The following is a 13,449-nucleotide window of genomic DNA, read 5'->3' on the forward strand; positions in this document are numbered from 1 at the left end:
GGGTGTCTTATTTTAGTTATGTGTCTTAGAGCATTTGTTCCGTAGTCTGAGTATATTTTTTAGTTTTGTCAGTAGCGTTTGCTCTTAGTATGTGTCCGTAGTCCAGAACTGGTCTACAGATGGATTTGTAAATTTTAGTAGCTGTTTTTGTGTTAATACCTTTGTTTTTGTATGTCAATGCCCTAAAGTGTTTTGTCCGTTTAATAATTTCAGTCCTCGCATTTTTAGGTGTTTTGTGATTTAATTTTATTTAAACAAAGATAACCAATCAGAATCTCTTCCGGTAAATTAATCATTAATAATGATCTAATTACGTTCTCAAGCCACAAATAATTCGCATTGTATTGGGTATTGTAACAACTAGTAAAGCCGGGACATCCGTAGAATTTTGAACCAGATCTTAACGCAAACGCAGTAACTTCGAATATGACCTTATTTTATTGTTAAACCTATTAAAATGTTTATAACATACTGGTGCGGAACGGACTATTGTACAAACTAGTGTACAACACTATTGTACATTCTTGACAGAAACTGGTTTGAGAAGAATAGCAACTGTAGGAGACTAGTGTACAAAACGACTAAAAATCGTACAAAACTGATAGCACCGAAATAACAGTATCGTCGGCAAGCATCGAGAGACGAGAATACCGTCGAAAGTTGGCAAGCGTAAAGTTAAATTCCGTTTTAAGTGTAAATTACAACGCGATTAAGGCAATTTTAAGCATTAACATCGCATACCAGAATGGGAAAATCGGTAAGTACTAACTGATTTCACTAACCGCAAAACAAATACCAGGGTGTCCTAAATAATGCAACTTAACAATTTACAGCCCACCGTTGTACCTGCCGAGGGTTTTAACACCGAAGAGGACGCAAAAGCGTTAAAAGAAGCCTTTAAAGGTTTTGGAACTGATGAGGAAACGGTAATAGAAATACTAGCCCGAAGAAGTAATGCACAACGTAGAGAAATTGCATCCACATTCAAAACCATGTACGGCAAGGTCAGTATTATTCATTATAAGACCATCAGTAAAAAGCGAATTGATTAGAGCCTTTGACGTAAATCGATTAGACAAGAAATTAACTTCACAAAAAGTACATAATTCTCTTGCTTTTAATTTTCTCTATATTAATATTTTGTTACTTAGTTTTGACCCAGCATAAAGTTTCATTAATTTGATGGGTAACACAAAAAAGTTCAGTCACTAAAAATAAATTACAATTACACATCAGTATAATTTTATTGTATTAAAATGTCTTTAGATATGTAGATCAAAATAGAATTGCAGGAATTTAACACATGGATTACCTACCCAAACTGCTAAAAGGATAATTTTGAATTTTCTAATTGATTACTCCTTATTACAAAGTAAATAAACAGAACGTGCTAAAATTATGTTAAAAAACTAAACTCTGTTATGAAGCTTTATGATTAGTTCTATTCATTACCACTTGTACATAATTTGTGGATAAACACAACAATATTACTCATAATGTTAAGTTTACTTTGACCTCAAAACTGACTCACTTGACATAAACCAAACGTTATCACCTAAATACCAGGAATACTGTATTTCAGGAATTGAACAAAGAACTAAAATCAGAACTGAGAGGAAACTTCGAAGACGTCATTCTAGCTTTAATGACAGATCCCATTGAATTTCAAGCCAAAGAGTTGCATCATGCAATCAGCGGTTTAGGTACCGATGAGGGTACCATCGTCGAAATATTGGGCATTCACAACAACGATGCCGTCCTTAACATAGCCAATGCTTACGAAGGATGTAAGTATATTGGGTAATTGTACTACAATCTCGCACTAGTAATTGGAGGGATAATATAAATTTCCTGTTTGAATTCTCGGATGATATTAAAATGGTATTTGTTGAAATGAGGCAAAAACATCCTCTGACGATTCACATAAAAGAGTCACAGTAAATGTTTTGAACTAAAACAAAAATAAGCATCACTTTGTTTGAATCTTGCAGTGCAATCAGTAGCCACAGACCTAATTCAAAATCAATTTTTAGCAATGTGATAAAACTTCCATAAAAATTAAATATTATTGCTCAAAAACTCTTTATAAAACTCATAAGAAAATATTTGTTGCAGTATACCAAACATCATTGGAAGCAGACATTAAATCAGACACTACTGGACATTTGAAGCGGCTTCTTGTCTCACTTTCTAATGTAAGTAATTAAAGTTTAATCAATATGGGCGTACCCTTGTACGTTGTCACTATTCATTAAAGCGATGACTCAGTAACATAATCATAGGACATACCAACTCATGTGACCACCTAATTTACAAATATCAAACATTCCAATCAAGCAAAAGATATTCAAAAAAGGGGGATATCATAGAAAATTTTACCGCATAGCACGATATCGATTACTGGTTGAATTGACTGATTATTCGCCCTAATAAATCAATCCTTTAAAATTATTCAAAGTGCTTTCTATACAGGGTCATCGAGATGAGTCTGATGAAGTGGATGAAGAAGGGGCAAGAAGAGACGCACAAGCCCTTTTACAAGCTGGAGAACTGTTATTTGCCGGAACTGATGAATCAGTATTCAACATGGTGATTTTTCCCAATTCAGATCATAAAAACGAACATTAACTCTGAAATTGTGCAGGTCCTATGTCAAAGAAATCGTCCTCAGTTGAGGAAAATCTTTCACGAGTACGAGAACATTACGGGACATTCAATCGAGCAGGCCATCGAAAACGAATTTTCCGGTTCCATAAAAGATTCACTCTTGCAGCTCGTTCATAGTGTTAGAGATCCTCTCGACTTTTTGGCCACCAGGTATAAATGAGTTTTGCATGCCAATAAAGTCTAGAGTAACAAAGTAAAAAGCTCAGAAAATTTCTCACCCTGTATATATTTGGGCTCCTGAAGGTTTTTGTTATTTCCAGACTTCACGACGCCATGGCGGGAATCGGGACCGACGATAGGACGCTTATACGAATAGTTGTGGGCAGATCGGAAATCGATCTGGGAGAGATTAAGGAAATTTACGAGGGAAAGTATGGAAAGAGCCTGGCAGAAAGCATCGAGGTAAATACAAAATGTGATCACCAAAAGTTTACTCTAAAATTTCACATAAAACTATGACATTGAAGATGAAACTTATTTTTGTTTTTTTGTACTTATTCTTTTACTTTCCATTTCCTTTCTTCCAGCAGGATACTTCCGGAGATTACAAGAAAACGTTACTTACTATCGTCTCATAGTAAACAACTGAAATTCATCGAACATATTTTGTGTTATCTTTTTATTTCTATATGTATTCAGGTATAATTTAATGCAATTTTCAATAATAAAAATTATCATAAAGCCAATAAAAGTTATTTTTTGTGAAATCCACCAAATCCCCACCCGTAAATCTATTTCAGGACAAATTTATGGAATGATAACCACAAACAAATCATAAATTTTTCATCATAAAACAGTCATGGGTCTGTTTGAACTGGGTAATATTACTCATTAGTGACGTCTACTGACCTTCTAAAAAGGAAATATTGTTACGTAGAAGCTACCGACATGTTTTGCTCCTTGTCTACGGGGAATCCATCACATCATTACTAAATATAAATTTACACCGCTAGTAGAGTTTGATGCGATATAAATAAATTTGCTTTCACATAAGCGACCAACGAGTGTGGGAACTTTTTAAAACGTTCTGGTATATCTCGTATAATTTTCTCAGTGTCGTTCTCTATTTGTGTTCTATTTTCTCCTTTCAAGGTTGGTCTTGTCAGGACAATTGTACTGATAACTGTACAACAGTTTACCTAGCAGTATGCCGGCATTGTAATGTACTCTCTGTTCCAGGAGGAGTGACCTGACATTAAAATGTAACGTCATATTGAAATTCACTTATCTCTTAGATTAGTTCTTAAGATGGAGGATATGGCCCCTGTCCTGTGTCTCTATTAATGAATTATCAATATTGTTTTTATGAAAGCATTAATTAATACCCCTTAAGCATACAATTCGTTGTTACTGAAAAACAATGAAAATAATTACTACTTACTTCGAAAACGAATCTTAAAGGTAAAACAAAAGTTTATTCGCTTCGTGTGCAGCTAAAAGAAACAACAAATCAAATCAATAAATTAAAATTACAACTAGAAAATTCGAGGAAAACTGTCAATCAAAATTAATAATTTTCAATGGAGTCGGACACAGGGTTGCGTTCAGAAATATCGCCGATGCGCACTCTGTAAAGTCATTTGACAGTTTGTCACGTGACACCGGTTTGTTTTTTAAATAAGTTGATCAGATGACACATTGTCAAACTACGGACTCGCAGTTATTTCTGAAAGTGACTGTGCGCTAGCCCCGAACCAGCACAAACATTTACGAATTTAGGGCCGATTACACCGACATATGTTTAAGGGCACCCTAAACTAGGTTTTAATTTGACTATGACATTTTGCACATGATCTGTCACAGTCTAGTTTTATGGCGTTTTCGATTGGAATGTTTAATGCAAAACCAGTGTATATTGTCATACTGTTTCAATGACATTTGATAGAGCAGGATACAGATACATTAGTTTTGCACTAAACTTGCCAATCGAAAACGCCATTAGTTCACTTTACCTAATAGAAGGTCTGTTCGTAGAGAGAATCACCAACTAGTAAGCAGAGAAATAAATATATCCATTGGCCACAAGTCAGAAAATGTCATAGTCACGTGAGCATTCAACCAATGAAACATGACATTTACTCTTTATGAGTTGGAAACCAGTCAGGAATTGCCTCTGCGAACAGACTTAATAAAGGAACGACAATTATTACGTCACTGTCACTAGCGTTGTGACGGACTTTATACGTGTTCCCTACTTGATTTTATACTTTATTGCTAAATTATAATAGCTTTACACATGTGGAAATCATCTCGTGATGCAAAATTGATCATACTTCATCATACTATGATTTCTTTGTCATGATACTGGTTTGGCGGCCATCTTGTAAATAAAACCGTTTTGACATATTTCGTAAAAAAAAATGTTTTGACGTTGACGTTTATTTTTTGGTCCTAACCAAACTTACCGGTTGCAGTTTCTTGTTGTTTTAAGAGCTCGACGTCGAATAGAAAAAATAATTTACCAATACTGCCGTAAGTATAATTTAGCAAAATATCAGTACTAGTACCTTCTAAACTGCAATAACAGAGTACAGTTAGTACATTTTTGATGAAGAACGGAAAACACTAACATCAATTCACTGAATTCACTATCAGTGGGTCGAGTGACCAGTGCATGAGTGGGGCCAGTGTGACGTCCATTATTCCTTGAATGTAGATTAACCACGAGACAGTTCTTTTATTGCTGTTATCCTCACATTATAGTCATAACAGTTGTAGTGTTTTTACAGTTCTTAATCATGTAAGTGTACAGAAATAATTTTTGTTGGGGTTTATCGGTTTATAATAATTAATTAGAAAGTGATGAATAAACAAGCCGGTCGGTTTGATATCGACTCCCTTGTTGGTTTGGTTTAGTTGCTACCTAAATTTATCAATTTTTCCTTTGTGTATTTAAGCGACTTTCAGATTAGTGCCAAAACAAAACGGTCAAGAGCTGGTAAGAAGTAGTGTCCTGGAACTGTTGACAAGCACCACTAGAAAATGAGTCACAATCAACAAGTGAGTAAAAGTATAATATATATATGTATATATTTGACAATGCTGTAACACTTCTCCCCTCTGAGCATTTCTACCTAACTATTCCTTTTTGTTTTAAGGCAGTATATGTACTAACTGTTACACCCCTTTTCATTGTTTACTTATTTGTTTTATGGTTTATACTGCATTTGGCAAATTGTATGGCATAGTCATAATGCACTACCTAGAGAACAGCTTATTCTAACAATCTATAGATTATAAAATTGCTTTATTTGTATCTAATTACTATATTAACTCAATAATAGACTAGCTTTATAAAATATATTCATTTAAAACAAGAACCATTTTATCAACCTAAGTGGCAATTATTGTGACAGGTGACCCTATAATTAAACATGCTACAGCCTTCAAATATGAACCATAAAAGAGGATAGGTCAGCTTTACCCTGGGGTTACCAGAAACCTTGACATCTTTACAACATTAACTCTTCAAATTTTAAATGAGGTTGACTATTTAGTTTGGTGCCATCGCAACTAAGTTGTGTCTGTACATGTGTTTACAAGATATTCTGGAAATTAAACTTTGACAACAAATAATCCAAAACCACAGAAGCTTGAACTGTTACACAAAACGACTCAGTATAAAGCCTGTCAAATATTAACAATTTAAATATTCAGAAACTTTTTTCTTAAATAATAACTATATCTAACACACTCATATAAACTGGAATGCTAACATTAACCAACCGTCATTTATCAGGGCCATCGACCAGGAGCCCCTTATCCCCAACAGGGTTATCCTCCACCTACTGGTGGCGCACCCTATCCTCCCCTAAATCCAAATGCTTTCGGATACAACAGCAACGCTCCTTTGCAAATGCCCCAACCCATGCAACTTCCTACCTATCCGCCTAGCGCTCCTCCTTCATCGGCAGGTTATCCTCCACAAACTGGTTACCCACCCTCAACCTATCCTCCCTCTGGAGGATACAATTCTGGACCACCTGGAGGTGCTTACCCACCTTCAACATACCCTCCCGCCGCGCATCCTGGATACCCTCCCGCTGCTAATCCTGGCTATCCTCCAGCTTCTCATCCTGGTTATCCTCCATCAACTGGAGGTTATAACCCGACACCGTCCACGTATCCTCCAGGTTCTGGGGGACACGGTTACGAAGGGGCTAGGGGACCCTACGGAGGAGTGAGCTATACGGGAGGTAGTACTGGTTCAAGCACTAGCCACCTTATTCCTAAGGTATTTTTGATTTTGTCACTATTTGTTCGTTGTGCCGTAAGGCTTTATATTGAGTATTTAGCCATTGTTTTCGTTTTATGTGGTGTTAGGAAAAGACTCAAAATTAGAAAAAATTGGGGTTATGTGATTAATTGACTTAATTTTAAATTGTTGTTGCACTTTTAAATGACATCATTATTACACAAACATAGAATCATTTCAAACAAACTAATAACTGCCATTCTAGTTTGCTCAGGGATTTATTGGTCTGATAACATGTTCCCATAATATGTATGAAAAAAATCATAGTTTTATAATGAAACCTCAATGCCAAAAACAAAAGCATTTTTACATAAAAGTATGGTCACATTTTTTTGATAACGGTGGTTTTAAAATAACTCTGTAATAACCTCAGTATAAATAGAAAATGCAAATATGTACATTAACACTCGTATCTAAATACTTAACGATACAGCGGCAAATACCAAATACAAAACTAATTTAGCCTAGGAACTTTCGAAATCTCAAATAAAACTTGTTTACCCCTTATATGATAAAAACTGTATGAATGTCCAAGAACAAGAATATAATGCAAATAATTAAAAAAGGCAGTTTTTTCTGTATATAATATTACGTAGCTTTTTTGATATAGCGAATTTTATTTTAATTTGTCAGAGAACGCCCACCGTGACGGCCGCCAGCCCATGGAACCCAAGGGCAGATGCGGAAGTCTTGAGGAAGGCGATGAAAGGTTTCGGAACCGATGAGAAAGCCATCATCAACGTTCTAGCTCATCGCACCAACGTGCAGCGTCTGCAAATCGCCGTAGAGTTCAAAACCCTGTACGGCAAAGACCTGGTGAAAGACCTTAAATCCGAAACTACTGGAAATTTCGAGAATGTTCTGGTTGCTATGATGACTCCATTGCCACAGTATTACGCCAAAGAGTTACACGACGCCATGGAGGGAGTGGGAACGAATGAGAATGTACTCATTGAGGTTCTTTGCACCAAATCGAACCAGGAAATCATGGTTATTAAACAGGCCTATCAATCCCGTAAGTTGAATTGAATCTACATTATATTCTGAATTCTATATTTAATGTAAATATTTTCATTGCGGTCACACAGCTTACAAGGTCGTATTACTCAATTAGTCAATTTCGGTCTTTGCATAACTAAATCGCCTTGAAAATTTTATTGTACTGGTTTACTTGCAGTTTTAATGTTCTATACAAAGAGTCTCAGAGTGAAAAAGAAGAGAAAGTTACGATGGCTTTCAGTGCAACATTTAGACTGGTTTCAAAAAATAATCAATCCAAATTGATAAATATTTTGAAGCACTATTCTATTAACACAATCACTATTTAAAACAATTTGTCACAGTGTATCACCGATCTTTGGAACAAGATCTTGAAGGAGACACTTCAGGAACATTCAGACGTTTAATGGTCTCCTTATGTAATGCTGGACGTGATGAGAGCATGCAAACCAATACAGATGCTGCCAGGGCCGACGCCCAAGCCTTACTTCGAGCTGGAGAGCTCAGATTAGGCACAGATGAGAGCACCTTCAACGCGGTTTTCTGCCAAAGAAACTGGGCTCAACTACAATTAATCTTCCAGGAATACCAAAATCTAACAGGTTGGAAATTGTGACTACTATAAGTGCTTGTAAAAAACTATGTTGGTCATTTTCTAGGTCACGACATTGAAAAGGCAATCAAGAATGAATTTTCCGGAGAGGCAGAAGATGCTTTGCTGGCTGTAGTGCGTTCGATTAAAAATCAAGCCGCATTTTTCGCCAAGTGCCTCAATAAGAGCATGAAAGGACTGGGCACACATGACAAAGATTTAATCCGATTGGTGGTTACTAGATCAGAAATTGACATGGTACAAATCAAGCAGGAATATCAGACCAATTATGGAGAGTCATTGGCTGATGCTATAAAGGTATGTAGAGTGATTTGGATGTTATGGCAATATGTATAAGTACGTAAGAATGTTAAGATTACGCATAAAACACCAAGTTCAAGGTAATGGTGAATAACTTAAAAAAAAAACACGCTAACATGTAACTTATTATACTAAGTAGGAATAAAAAAACGACGAAAAATCTAAAGATTCCTAATAAGGTGCCAATTTTGTTAGAAGATATTTTTTCAGTAAAATATTATTGATTTTTGTGATCTACTTATATATTTGTACTTCACAATGTCTTTGTTAAATGTATACTCAAGGTAAGTACTGTTGTATATTCACAGCATGCCACTTGATTTTAAATGCACCCTTGTAAATGACGATAGTGTACTGTTGTTTTGTGCTGTGAATTGTCCTAGGATTGAATTTATCTAATTATCATGGAAAGTGATACTTTTCAACAACAAAGACAAAGCAACAATACAAATGTAATTGCATGCAATGTGGATTCACCTAAAGAGTTTATTTTCTATCCCAGACCACTTCCTGAAATTAATACACGTTGATTACAAGTTACAAGAAAACTCCTTAAAAATAAATAAATGTTTTAATTTTTTATTAAAAGATAGAGTCTCTACTAGACTACTAGACACTTATAACTCACCTGGATTGCTATAGTAATTGTTAATTAAGTCACATATGCTTTTTAGGGCGACACCTCTGGACACTACAAGAAATGCCTCCTGCACTTGATTGGAGAATCGTAAATGGTATTCACCCTCATTAATTTTTTCAATAGTTATCCGCCTACTTTGATATTTTTTTGTTCATTTTGTAATGATGTATTTACCTCGAATTACAATATTTTAAAGTATATTTGATCCACCAAAACTGAATCTCAAAATGTGTATGATAATATTAAAATAAAATCATTTATTTGATTTGTTAAAAACGTGGATTATGCTTGTTCCGATTTTTTTATTTGCTCGTTTTTGTTGTTTTTAACGTGTTTCTGTCGTTTTATATGAATAAATGTTCGTTCTAAGCTTGTTTTTTTTTATTTTTCCCATGTGAAATACTGGTCGAATCTTCAACATGGTTTTAAGGTGCAAAAAGTAATACGATTTTCTTTTTAGGGTGAATGTTCAGGCGACTATGAAAAGTGCCTACTGCATTTAATTGGTGAGGCTTAATCACCACTCCACTACAACATGAAATATATTTTTAGTGTTTGTTGATGTTTTAATAGTTTTCTTATACATTTTGTCAAATTTGGTGCCTAAAGTGTCTCCAGTAGCTGTAAACTTTTTTCTGTATACTATCTAGCCAAATTAAACTAGTTGTTATTATACACCACGTTCGATTTATATCTATAAAACTTATTTTGTAATCGTTTTATAAAAAGTAGTTTTGAAAGTACATATTTTAAACCTCTGTTTTTGATTGATCCATATAAGTTGTAAGATCCTGGTTGTTGAATAATATGTTTGCTTCTTTATTACCGGTTGTATTGTTGGATTATTATTTTTTACAGTTAAAAAAATTATTAATTACCCTGAGCTAGAACACACTATTTATGTCCTACCATATAAAAGGATTAAAAAATAAAAATTCTAACAAAATTTCTGTAATAGCATATATCAAAGAAAGATTTTTCCAAGCAGAAAACTTTATGACAGATCTAGCGGGAATGCTTGACAAAAAAACATAAACCAAGTAATTTACGAATCAAAAGTAACCATATTCACCGATCCCGACCATAAATCGTTGTCACTTTCCCCATCCGCTTCCGGATCTGAATAAGTCCGTCTCGAGTTGCAACTTTCATCAGCACAAGAGTAAAACGTATCCCGTTTACTTAAGGACACACTTCTTCCCAAATTATTTAAACCTGCAAAAAATAAACTCAAAACACCTGCAACCGTAATTGTTAATTCAAATTAACCCTCAGTGGCCCTTTGATTCTGCGGATCCAATCTGAGCGCAATCGTGAAATGATTGAACGCTTCTTCTTTCTTCATCAAATTGGCATAACATTCACCAAGAAGTTGGTGCATCTTCGAAATAGGAGTTTGGGTCTCTAAAACTTTAGTGAGCATTTGAATGACGTCATCAAATTGCCCCTCGCGGATCAACAGCTCTGACAACATGTAAATTGCGTTTGTTGTTCCGTTTTTATCGATGGAACACGCTTTTTCTAGTATTCGACGCACATTTTTGGTGGACGCCATCGGATCTTTCAACAGACAGGAAGCGTGCAACTATTAAAATCCATTTTAAGCTCGAGAAATAAGGTTGATACAAAGATACTTACGCAATGAGCCTGGGGACTGTTGTTCAGATCTTTACATGCTGATATCGCCATTGATTCGGCCTCTCTAAATCTGTTCGAATGTAGGTAACATTCTACCAAACATTTATGAAGAATGTACCTGTTACAATAAAAGTTTTAAATTAATAACACTAGAATGAGACGTTATGTACTGCATAGTTGCCATAAAAAAAATGCTTACCGATAAGGACAATACTTTAAAGCCTCCGTACAGTGAACAGCTGCTTCCTGATACTTTTTAAGTTGAAATAAAGCGCTTGCCTTTAAAAACAATGCCTCTACATTTCTTCCATCGCCCATAACACAAGCTTGCTGCGCAAAGTACGCCGCTTTATCGTATTTCTTTTTGAACATCATCAAATTTCCTATAAGATCAATCAAACTAATATGCCACGTTCAGTATATTAGTCTAAATAGTACCTAAAGTAACCCAATGTTCAGGACTCCACAACGACGTATTTAACTTGGATGTTAAATTTTCTAAGTAGTTTTCGTAGTCTTTATTTCCAGAAAGAACTAGTAATGTTGATAAGAGATCACGTCCGAAAATTAGGTTGGGTTCTAGCCGTACTGCCTAAATGGGTATTTTTCGTCACATAAAAAATTATAGAATGGGTCAAACTGTATTGTTCTAACCAACACATGTTGCATGAGAGAAATAAAACCATTTTGAATGTTTAATAATTGTTGCTAAATATTTTTTTACTACTATTGGGCAGTTTAAGAGACTGAAGTCCACTACCAGTATACTTATTTAGTTTTATTTGTAATTTCCATATTTATTAATTCAATAATTTGTATCTAAAGATTAAAAAAACAAAAATGGGCTACTCTGAACACCATTTGACCCTCAAACTCATTAAATTTACTCACTCGTTGCAAATGTGATATTGCTTTCTTATCTTCACACATAAAATGATAACAATAGGCCATATTAACCAGCAAATAACAATTATCTTTCAACAGTCCATGAGTATCTAAACTCCTGTACAACTCAATTGCATGAGGATAATCTCTAGCATGTAAGTAAATCTGAGCTTTCAGCCAAGTACCCAGCCAGCTTACTTCTGAAGTCACTGGCAAAGTTAAAGCATTAACTTCTATACCCTACAATCAAGCTTCTCATTTAAAAAAAAACAAAATACAATACAACAGTCATACATTAACCCCCAATTTCAGTAAATTCTCCATTGCATCCACAGCTAAAGGACATTCTCTCAATACTTCCTTAAAACAAGTGATTGCTGATCTTTCCATACCAACTTCTTTATAAATATTCCCTAGAGCCATGTTGATCTTAGCTGTTCTTTGTCGGGCAGCCACTGTTTGCAAAATGTCAGCAGCGGCCTTTTTTTGTTGTAGTGCCACACAGCAGGAATAAATTTTATACTTTATATCTATGTCACTAGTGAGTTCAGATCGATTTTCAGCTGTTTTGCTGTTTGAATTTTTTGACTTGTTTAAAATAACTTTTCTGATTTGTAGAGCTTGTCTGTAAAGATTCTCTGCTTGGAGGAAATCATGTGAGTGAACTAAAGAGTTGGCATAATAGAGCATCACTTGAAATTTTCCCACTAGAGTTAAATAGTTGGATTTTTGTTCATTTAATGTTAGGGCCAAATCACACTGAAATAGTCAAAATCGCAATTACAAGAATAATCCTTTTTGACTTGCATACTTACCACTGGAATAACACTAGAGTAGAGCTCCTGTTCATATAAAGTTTTTAAATGTTTAATTACTGCTGCCATGTTCAGAATAGTTTATTAGAAATAATTTTACACTTTTTATAGACTCTACTTGACTTAGGAATGGTATCTATCACTTCCCTAAACTAAAAAGGAGCACAAATTATATTCATATAAAATTATAATAAAGTTACAGTACAAATTAGTAATTACAGTTGAAACCATTGCACTTTTTAACAAATTTTAAGGTGCACAGCAACAAAGAAAAGAGCATAATATAGATCTTTTTTAATTAGAAATGTGTCTACATATAAGTAAACACAAGCTAGTATATCACAACTAGTGTTGCAAAAAATTTAAAAAATTAAACTAAAACTACTGAGTATATGGAAAATTATATACCTGTTTTGTAATCTCGAAGTAAAGGGGACACTTTAATAGAAGATGTACACAAATTTGTCGGTTTTACCAGCAAAACCCTTTAAAAGTTACTTGTAAAACTACAATCAAATTTTCAATGGTTAAATTCATAATAATTAATAATAAACAAAAAACTAACCTCCAAACTTCAAAAGTCCTTAACGCTTCCTTTCTTCTCAACACCAATTTGACTTAATTCTTTTGAAACCTT

The 13,449-nt window shown here is 34.6% G+C and overlaps 3 protein-coding genes across 10 annotated transcripts; 2 read left to right on the forward strand and 1 right to left on the reverse strand.

Annotated features, from left to right (window-relative positions):
• The first annotated feature begins 596 nt into the window (after positions 1 to 596).
• On the forward strand, positions 597 to 3,358 carry LOC145727530 (annexin B9-like). 2 transcript variants are annotated; one of them, XM_081977132.1, is made up of 8 exons: positions 597 to 757; positions 834 to 1,004; positions 1,583 to 1,787; positions 2,116 to 2,195; positions 2,473 to 2,589; positions 2,645 to 2,817; positions 2,928 to 3,069; positions 3,195 to 3,358. In XM_081977132.1, the coding sequence occupies exons 1-8, from the start codon at positions 746 to 748 to the stop codon at positions 3,243 to 3,245; spliced, it is 951 nt and encodes a 316-aa protein (XP_081833258.1). In that variant the 5' UTR covers positions 597 to 745; the 3' UTR covers positions 3,246 to 3,358. The 2 variants fall into 2 exon arrangements, with proteins under 2 accessions (XP_081833258.1, XP_081833259.1); XM_081977133.1 differs by having other exon boundaries at positions 3,198 to 3,358.
• Positions 3,359 to 5,236: 1,878 nt separating this feature from the next.
• Positions 5,237 to 10,232, forward strand: LOC145727999 (annexin B11-like). Of its 7 annotated transcripts, none has more exons than XM_081977905.1 (7): positions 5,237 to 5,407; positions 5,575 to 5,667; positions 6,407 to 6,901; positions 7,556 to 7,937; positions 8,266 to 8,523; positions 8,581 to 8,831; positions 9,935 to 10,232. In XM_081977905.1, the coding sequence occupies exons 2-7, from the start codon at positions 5,650 to 5,652 to the stop codon at positions 9,989 to 9,991; spliced, it is 1,461 nt and encodes a 486-aa protein (XP_081834031.1). In that variant the 5' UTR covers positions 5,237 to 5,407; positions 5,575 to 5,649; the 3' UTR covers positions 9,992 to 10,232. The 7 variants fall into 7 exon arrangements, with proteins under 7 accessions (XP_081834031.1, XP_081834030.1, XP_081834029.1 ...); XM_081977904.1 differs by lacking the exon at positions 9,935 to 10,232 and adding an exon at positions 9,509 to 9,843 and having other exon boundaries at positions 5,238 to 5,407; positions 5,565 to 5,667; XM_081977903.1 differs by lacking the exon at positions 9,935 to 10,232 and adding an exon at positions 9,509 to 9,843 and having other exon boundaries at positions 5,238 to 5,407.
• A 188-nt stretch (positions 10,233 to 10,420) lies between these two features.
• On the reverse strand, positions 10,421 to 13,367 carry APC7 (anaphase-promoting complex subunit 7). The gene is made up of 9 exons (XM_081977898.1): positions 13,221 to 13,367; positions 12,813 to 12,964; positions 12,292 to 12,756; positions 12,004 to 12,237; positions 11,551 to 11,704; positions 11,312 to 11,495; positions 11,113 to 11,230; positions 10,744 to 11,059; positions 10,421 to 10,689 (listed from the first exon to the last, which is right to left on the reverse strand). Exons 2-9 carry the CDS (start codon positions 12,879 to 12,881, stop codon positions 10,520 to 10,522), a joined length of 1,710 nt encoding a protein of 569 aa, XP_081834024.1. The 5' UTR covers positions 12,882 to 12,964; positions 13,221 to 13,367; the 3' UTR covers positions 10,421 to 10,519.
• Between the last annotated feature and the right edge of the window lie 82 nt (positions 13,368 to 13,449).

This window comes from Ips typographus, linkage group LG4, assembly GCF_016097725.1.
Source record: "Ips typographus isolate SLU linkage group LG4, UJ_Ityp_2.0, whole genome shotgun sequence".
In the NCBI taxonomy this organism is placed as follows: Eukaryota; Metazoa; Arthropoda; class Insecta; order Coleoptera; family Curculionidae; genus Ips; species Ips typographus.

Coding starts and splice junctions, on each gene's coding strand:
- LOC145727530 (XM_081977132.1), top strand. Junction 2,196..2,472: donor TTCTTGTCTCACTTTCTAAT/GTAAGTAATTAA, acceptor CTTTCTATACAG/GGTCATCGAGATGAGTCTGA. Junction 3,070..3,194: donor GCCTGGCAGAAAGCATCGAG/GTAAATACAAAA, acceptor CCTTTCTTCCAG/CAGGATACTTCCGGAGATTA.
- LOC145727999 (XM_081977905.1), top strand. Junction 6,902..7,555: donor CTAGCCACCTTATTCCTAAG/GTATTTTTGATT, acceptor TTAATTTGTCAG/AGAACGCCCACCGTGACGGC. Junction 7,938..8,265: donor TAAACAGGCCTATCAATCCC/GTAAGTTGAATT, acceptor AATTTGTCACAG/TGTATCACCGATCTTTGGAA.
- APC7 (XM_081977898.1), bottom strand. CDS start 12,881: ATGGCAGCAGTAATTAAACATTTAAAAACTTTATATGAACAGGAGCTC. Junction 12,757..12,812: donor ACTCTAGTGTTATTCCAGTG/GTAAGTATGCAA, acceptor TGACTATTTCAG/TGTGATTTGGCCCTAACATT. Junction 10,690..10,743: donor GAATCAAAGGGCCACTGAGG/GTTAATTTGAAT, acceptor TATTTTTTGCAG/GTTTAAATAATTTGGGAAGA.